An 8,829-nucleotide genomic window follows, 5' to 3' on the forward strand; every position below is an offset into this window, starting at 1 on the left:
TTCACTGAAACTTTTTGCAAATGGAAATACGTGTTACGTTCTTGCATTTACAGATAATGAATGATACAACCGTAAAATGTAAGTTATGTGCTGAGGAAATATGTATGAAACATTAAACAGATGCACACATCAATCAAAGCAACTGACGGGAAAAGGCGAAGACGTGTTAAAGTATTAGTTTGTTTGAAATGCTTGATATAAAGCATTCTTAGCTTGCCTTGTATCGTGTATTTTCATCTCACTCCATGTCCTCCTGTATTTTTCTGATACCTTTTGTCTATAGAAATACGTTAATTTACTACTGTTAAGTGACGTCTTTTGTGAATGATTTCTGTTCACTGTGTGCAGACCTGATTAATTGATAATCAAAATCGTTGTAGATCGGTTCGTTCAGTTGTTCTTGCAGAGCTTTTCATGTTTAATTTAATTTGGTGCAAGGAGGGGACATACATTTAGCTAATTTATTTAGCAATTATGTATTGCAATAATAATAATACTACTAAAACTTTCTTAAAAGGAAATCGAAAGACTCACAAGAATTGAAAACTCTGAAGTTCTTGTATGATGCCCTCTTGCTGCTGATGATCTGTAGATTATAAGGTCCAGATGTGATGTTACTGATGGTCAGAGATCCAGTGTTCTTGTTCAGCCTCAGTTTGTCTCTGAATCTTTTGTCTGAATCAGCATATGTCGTCTCTCCGGTCTCTCCGATCAGTTGAGCGATGATAATGTCTTGATCTCCAAACATCCACAGGATCAGATCATCTCTCTGTACTTCAGTATCAGGGTTTAGGGTCACATTCTTTCCCCTCATCCCTATTGTCTTCAACACTGTCACATTTGTGACAGCAGCACAAAGAACAAGAGAAATATAGATAAAAAGTTTGCAATGCATTATATAAGTTCGTGTACATGTGAACATCAGAGTTTGACAGTACTTCACAAAGATTATTCAGATAGGGATTTAAAATGAGCTTGAAAATTACCTTACACATTTACTTTGCTGCCTCAAAGACCATTAATCCAGATGGGAAGACTGTACAATTTAGCTTTATTTACAGAATTCCGCTATAAATAATAACTGACTGAAATACTCATGGAGGTAAAGCAGCAACAGAACTGTTTATTTGACAATGCAGTTCAGTGGGAGATTTTGAAACTTAAATCTTAGGGTGTGTTCACACTTGGCAGGATTTGGTTCAAATTTACAAATCAAATTAAAAAGAAAGACTTGAGAGACTCACCTCTGACAGTAACATTGTATCTCTTGATTTTGGTCAATTTACTGCTGATGATCGTCACAGTATAAACTCCTGCGTGTTCAGTTGTGATGTTTGTGATGGTCAGTGATCCAGTGTTCTCGTCCAGCTGCAGTCTGTCTCTGAATTTCTCATCAGCAACGTCAAATGTGGAGATCTTTACAATCCCTCCTTTGATTTCAGCAATGAGAGTTTTTTCATCTCCAAACTGCCACAGCAACTCATCTTTTCTTTGTATTGCAGCATTAAACTCCAGAGTGACAGACTCTCCCTCCTTGACTGACACTTTCTTCACTTTATTTCATGGTAGCAAATAGAAACAAAGAAATTAGGAGATTATGTGACATGTGAGTCAGTAAAGCTTCATTGAGGATGTGTGTGTGTGTACTGGTAGAATATTTTTAACAAATACAACATATACACTGATGAGCCAAAACATAAATGACAAGTCACTGGTGAAGCAAATATCTTTGATCATCTCCTAACAAGGCCACATATTAAGGTCTGGGTAGATTAGATGGTAAGCAAACAATCAGTTCTCATAAAGTGTTGATGCATGAGAAACGGGCAGCAATAAAGATCTGAGCGACTTTGACAAAGGCCTTATTGTTACGGCAAGGCGACTGGGTCAGAGTATTTCTGAAACGGGTGTGTGTTCTTACAATCAGCAGTGTTGAGAATTTTCCAAGAGCGTCCAAGGAGGGACAAACCATAAACTGGCGACAGCTGGGCGTCAGGGGATCATACCACTTGAGCCTCTGGTGAATAAAGAGCAGTAGCCTGACTGCTATGTTTAAAGCAAACTTGAGAAAAATAAAGTATTAAGGCATGGTTTAAATCCACTATAGGCTGAGTCCTAGTTTACCTTACATGTGAACTTTATAATTTTATTTTGTATCGCCTCTTTTAATCCCATAGAAAGGCCTGTTGACGGGGCTGTTTGTGTGACAAAGTAATTTTTTCACCCTTTTATTGATGAACAGTGGTACATTGTGTGAGAAATTATTTGCTCCAAGTGAGAATGTTAGTGTGAAATTGAACACTACAGTATATGCCAAAGTTGTTTTCAATAAAAAAAAAAAAACATTTGCAGAAAGCAAGCTGATCCACTTTTCCATGTTGATAAGAGCATTAAAATGAGAAAAAAATAATGAGACAAAAAGAAATCAAGGGGTCATTTAAAATAGATAACAATGTGTGATTAATTGCGAGCTACAGTAACTATGACATTAATGCGATTAATCACAATTAAATGTTTGAATCATTTGACAGCACTAGTTATTAGTTAGAACTGTTATACATAGAAAGTAGACAGTAATGAAAAGTTATTAGTGTTTGCGGTGTGGTTGATGTCCAGTGTTGCTAGCTGAGCAGAAATACACAATCATGTTTCTCCTGGTCCCCTCAAAGTCGCATTGGATTTTCTCATCAGCGTAAAGATTAAGAGATCCATCTATCAGTTTTCCATAATGGTATCTGGAGAAAATATTTAGGCTATAATCTGTTTACACAACTTTTTTTTTTAAATGGCGGGTGTCTTAAATGTATCTACAAGGAGGCATTAATCGTCTTTGTCAATTTATTGAAGAGCTGTGTCGAACACACTGCATTCAGATTGTTTACATGAGGAACATATCTGTTATTCGCTCACATGTCACTCAAGCATTCCGTGCTCATTGAGTACCCCTAGTGGGCTGGGTAGAACATCACAACTAAATAGATAATATACAATACCCTGACACCTCCCCCTTTTAGTCAAATACTTCAGGTTGCAATTCTGTTTACCTTATGATTATAACATCATGTTTCAGTAACCTTACTTAACAAAGATGACTATTTAACTACTTACCAGAACATATTTTCTTTAAACACAACAGTACTCTATCTTTGATATATCACGTGTCAGTTTCTCAATTCTCCCCATCAAACGTCAGAATATTAATTATTATGTTCAGGTATAACCAAGTCTGTTCATGACACAATAAAGACATTGATTACCGACAGTGTATTATCACTCTTTTTTCATAAGTCCAAACGCTCAGCAGGCTTACTCACTCGGCCTGATCTTGTGATATTATGTTTCTTTGCAATTGTCTCTGCAGATAACTCAGAGTCTCTATGAAGTTGAACTTTCTGTGGTGACTGTTCAGAACTCTCCTCTGTCTTTAAGTTAGTTTTGGGAACTCCGTCAGGCAACAACTGAAGATGCCTGCGATTTCTCCGTGTCTCTCCCCCTTTTCCGTTGCAAACTTCATATGACCTCGGAGTAGTGCTCTCCGCCAGCACTGTAGCTGGTCCTTTCCATTTGGATTCCTCATCCAGCTTTAACAAGACTGAATCCCCTGCTCTGAGAACAGGTAAGTCCTTCGCACCATGTCGTCTGTTAAAGTAGTATGCTTGCTTTTGTTTTGCTGCTTTGTCTTTCTCTCTCACACTTGATTTGTTTGGCCACTTTGGTCTCAGGTTTTTCGTTAAGGTGGGAAGAGTCGTACGGATTTTTCGCCCCATAAGCAATTCCGCTGGGCTGACCCCTGTAGAGGAGGTGGGTGTGGCTCGGAAACACATGAGTGCTATCAACGGGTCATCCTGTTTCAGAATGCGCTTCGCCGTCTGAACGGCGCGTTCTGCGTGTCCGTTACCTTGTGGATTATGTGGACTCGATGTGATGTGATGAATATCGTACATACCACAAAAGCTTCTCCAGGCTTCACTGGAGAACTGCGGTCCATTGTCGCTAACAATCTGTTCTGGTATGCCGAATCTCGCAAATAAAGCTTTAAGTTTCTGAATAACATGTTCAGATGTTGTGACTTGAAGTAGAAGAATTTCCAAGTAGCGCGAATAGTAGTCAGATACAACCAGATATTGTTTTGATTTATGCATACATAAGTCTGTGGCTATTCGCTGCCATGGCCTTTCCGGCAGTGGAGTTGACTGGAGAGGTTCTTTGCGCTGTGTACGTTTATTCTCAGTGCAAAACTTACATGTCTCTATCTTTCGCTTAAGATCCTCAGAAATTCCGGGCCACCACACAGTTTCTTGAGCGCGTGCCCTGCATTTTGACAACCCTTGGTGTCCGTCATGAATTCTGCTAAGCATCTCGTGTCTCATCACTTTAGGAATTACTATACGATTCCCAAGCACAACCAGTCCCTCACTCACTGACAAAGAGTCTTTCCATTTGTAAAAACTCTGTACGCTGTTAGGAACACTTTTAGCATATTCTGGCCATCCTGACTTTACAAATCTCTCTACAGTTTGTAGCTGCTCATCCTTTTGTGTCTCCGATTTTATTTCCGTCAACTTGCGCTGTGACACCGGCAGACATCTGATGATAGCATTCACGTGACAACTCACCTCTGCTGTCATAAAGTCTTCTGTAGTGTTCAATGGGCTTCGCGACAGAGCGTCTGCCACAACCAGGCTTTTGCCAGGCGCATACTCCGCTTTTGCGTTAAACCGCATAAGTCTCATCAAAAGTCTCTGACATCTCACTGGCACAGTGTCCAAGTCTTTGCTATTGATCAGTGGTACTAACGGCTTGTGATCAGTGATCAATTTAAATGTGTCCATGCCGACTAAGTATTTCTGGAACCTTTCGCACGCCCATACGCCTGCAAGGCACTCCTTCTCAATCTGGGCGTATCTCGTTTCAGAATCGGTCAGTCTTCTAGAACAGTACGCGACCGGTTTCCAGCTATCGTCATGCTTTTGCAGTAACACCCCGCCGATACCGTAACTGCTAGCATCCGCTGACACCACTGTTTCCTTTCCCAGATCATAGTGTGCCAGGACTGGAGCTTTTGTGAGTGAGCTTTTAAGTGTTTTGAATGCACTTTTCTGCGCTTGATCCCAAGTCCATGCACGTCCATTTTTGAGGAGCTCATACAAAGGACCTCCCTTCGATGCCAGGTCCGGGATGTATTTTCCCATGTAGTTTATGAGGCCTAACGCCCTCCTCAACTCGTTTACATTTTCTGGCTCTTGCAAGTCACTTATTGCACGTACCTTTTCAGGATCTGCCCTGACACCCTGTGCATCCACGACATGACCCAGGAAGCTCAACTCTGCTTTTCTGAATACACACTTGTCTTTATTCAATTTGAGGCCCACACTTTCCATCCTTTTCAGCACTTTTCCCAGGTGTTTGTCATGCTCTGCCCGATCCTTCCCGTAAACAATCACATCATCCATATATACAGCAACTCCTTCCATGTCCACTAGGAGCTCGTTCATTTTTCTTTGGAAGATTTCTGGAGCTATGCTGATTCCAAATGGGAGCCTCTTAAAGCAATAGCGTCCCACCGGAGTAATGAACGTTGTCAGCAAGCTGCTCTCATTACATAACGGAATCTGCCAAAATCCTGACGCTGCATCTAATGATGTGAAGACGCTTGCTCCTGCTAATTTAGCCAGAATCTCGTCTGTTGTGGGCAGCATGTACCTCTCTCTTTTTATGTTGTCATTCAGTTTATTTAATCCCACACAAATTCTGACGGCGCCATTGGGCTTCATGACCGGTACCATGGGTGCACACCAATCTGTAGGCTGTGTGACTTTTTCCACAACCCCTTGTTCCTCCATTCTCAGTAATTCTGCTGTAACTTTAGGAAGCAGTGGTAATGGTACCCTCCGCGCAGTATGTACTGCGTATGGCTCTGCGCCGTCTTTCAGGTGTATTTTTACCGGCTCTGTTTTCATTGTACCGCTTCCTTCAAAGACTGCGGCTATCTGCTCTATTCTTTTGACTAGCCCCATCTCAGCAGCTGTCTGTCGGCTTAGAAGGTTACTGACAGTTCCTCCCGCAACCACATACACGGTAATGGCATACTTTCTGCCTTTATACTCCACTTTTGCCGTGAACTGTCCGATGCAATTTAGTGATCCGCCTGGGCTGTCTAGTGCTATGTTTGAATGAAGGAGCTGAGCTTTTGGGCGAAGCTTTTCATAAGTCACTGTGTTCATTACGGTAACGTCCGCTCCCGTATCGATCTTAAAACTAACTGGAGTATCACCTATCTTAAGCAACACAGTCCATTTAGCTTCATCTGACTCATTTTTATTACTCACCGCGCCCAGGTAAAAGCTCTCTTCACTCACTTCTTTCGCCATCACTTGTCTCACAGTTTTTGATTTGCACATTTTCGCCCAGTGTCCTTTTCTTTTGCATTTTCTGCATTCAGTTTCAGCTGCTGGGCATTTTCTGACGTCTTTGTGTCCTGTCTTACCACACCTGCCACACTCATTTTCTGTATCGTCTCTTCTTTTCTCACCAGCTCTTTTGTATTTCTCTCTCGTCCAGGGCCGATCTCCCGCCTTTAATGAACGCCTGGAGGCTACCTCTTGCACGCTGCTCGTCGACTGACCCTCCTGCTGGCTGATCTGCTGCGCGACATCCTCGGCCTGCCGCGTCATCTGCACCGCAGTTTCCAGGGTAAGTGCTGTCATTAGCTGCATCCTCCTAGAAAGCTCTTTATCCCGAATTCCGACTACAAGTCTGTCTCTTATATGTTCATTTCGACTTGCACCGAATTCACAATTCTCACTGAGTTCGTAGAGGGCTCTGATGTAGCACTCCGCCTTTTCCCCGGGCCTCTGCACTCTCTGATGAAAACACGCCCGCTCGTGTATCACGTTCTTTTTAGGCAAAAAATACTCATCAAATTTTCCAAGCACCGTTTCGTAATCCTCAGCACTTTCCTCTGCTGCGAAGTTGAATGATTTGAAAATGTTCTCAGCTTCAATGCCCATGGCGTATATTAAAGTGCTTATCTGTACCTCTTTATCTTCTTTGCTCAGTTTTGTAGCTGTCCTGTAGCGCGCAAACCTCTGCCGCCACGTTGGCCACTCCGTTGGACGATCAAAGTTAAAACTTTCTGGTGGATTAAATTTCGACATATTGCTCTTCTCTTGTATTTATACTTCTGACACCATGTCTTAAATGTATCTACAAGGAGGCATTAATCGTCTTTGTCAATTTATTGAAGAGCTGTGTCGAACACACTGCATTCAGATTGTTTACATGAGGAACATATCTGTTATTCGCTCACATGTCACTCAAGCATTCCGTGCTCATTGAGTACCCCTAGTGGGCTGGGTAGAACATCACAACTAAATAGATAATATACAATACCCTGACAGCGGGTACTAGTGTTTCGCGTGCGTTCGGCTAATCAGCGTACACCAACGTCACTGATAGTTCCAATTGTGCTGGTTTAGACCCTACTCTTTTGGTGGAACAAATTTAGCTCCTACTTCAGAGTTCCTAAAATCGCTCCTATTTCCTCTGGTGCGAACACGCTAAAAACAGGGAACTTCCTCCAATAGTTCTAGGAACTATGATAAGATTACTCTGGTGCGAAACCCCCTTACTATGACCCCTGTCCACCATCAAAAGAACGTGTGAAAGTCGTAACTGGACCCGGAACTGGTCAGAGCTGTTTTGGCAGCACATGGAGGGCCAGCATTTCAGGAAGATGATCATAATGTTTTGGCTCATTATTTATGATAAACTGGGCCAGTAATTTCCTATACTGCATCAACTCATCATTTTGTACGCCATAACATTTAATAAATTGAGGTAAATACAACAGGAATGACATTACAGTAACTCAGTGTGCACTTTAACTATTAAAATTCAGTTTTGTTCATTTCGATGAATCACACAAAAATAAAAAAATAAATAAACAACTACTCACAATTTATGGCAACTTTAAATCTCTTGTTTGTGGCTCCTCTTTTGCTGCTGATGTGTAGCTTGTAAAGTCCAGAGTGTTCAGTCCTCGTGCTGTTGATGGTCAGAGATCCAGTCCTCTTGTCCAGCGTCAGTCTGTCTCTGAATCTCCCATCAGTTCCTTCATGTGTTTCTCTGGTCTTTCCAGTAATTTTTTGAGCAATGCGACTGTCTTCATCTCCAAACATCCACTCTATCAGATCGTCTTTCTGTATTTCAGTATCAGGGTATAAAGTGACCGGTTCTCCCTCCACCACTGATATACATGCAACTTAAAATTTGTGATACATAGAAAGAGAAAAATACACAGAAAATGTTTCTATTAGATCAAGTTTGCCAAGTGTAACCAGCTAGTTTATTTTAAGTCAAACATAGTAGTAAAATAAATGCTCAAAAACATTTGAGAGTGTGTGCACATATGAAAGACTCTCCAGGGATGCTTCTCGACATCCCTCCTCGTCTCCTCTCTCCTCCGTCCTCCATCCTATGACCCGGAAACCGATCGAGCTCAGCCATCTTGAAGGACATCTCATTTCTCTAATTGCACCGCGAGGAGTGAGGATCGAGGAGTGAGGAGGCTTCCAGAGGAGTCATGAGCGAGGATACCCTATGCGGAAGAGTTTTATCGACTAAAACGTGACGAACGTCTAAATTCTCCTCCCCCTTCACTTCGGTCACAATCATTTTAATTTATACTTTACCTTTGCAGTTTATATAAACCACACATCTCACATATTTCAACAGGGCATCTTGCTTTATTATTATATGAATTTCTTAAATAAACAAACTTCAACAACATGAGGGCAGATCCTCTGAGCGCTGCTGATGACGCGATGA

General features: G+C 41.6%; 2 protein-coding genes across 2 annotated transcripts in view; both read right to left on the minus strand.

The window, feature by feature from the left end:
• The window catches only part of LOC309475952 (immunoglobulin superfamily member 10-like), a 192,274-nt gene that overhangs the window by 114,963 nt on the left and 68,482 nt on the right, over nucleotides 1-8,829 (minus strand). The gene's annotated exons all lie outside the window — the stretch shown is intronic.
• LOC309475967 (uncharacterized protein) overlaps nucleotides 1-8,829 on the minus strand; it is a 136,940-nt gene that overhangs the window by 5,510 nt on the left and 122,601 nt on the right. The window contains exons 9-11 of the mRNA XM_082138995.1: nucleotides 7,958-8,263; nucleotides 1,245-1,553; nucleotides 535-831 (exon numbers count right to left, since the gene is read on the minus strand). Of these exons, the coding sequence (XP_081995121.1) occupies nucleotides 535-831; nucleotides 1,245-1,553; nucleotides 7,958-8,263 (912 nt within the window). The remainder of the gene's footprint in view (nucleotides 1-534; nucleotides 832-1,244; nucleotides 1,554-7,957; nucleotides 8,264-8,829) is intronic.

Source organism: Leuciscus leuciscus, assembly GCF_965113295.1.
Source record: "Leuciscus leuciscus genome assembly, chromosome: 15".
NCBI classification, from domain to species: Eukaryota; Metazoa; Chordata; class Actinopteri; order Cypriniformes; family Leuciscidae; genus Leuciscus; species Leuciscus leuciscus.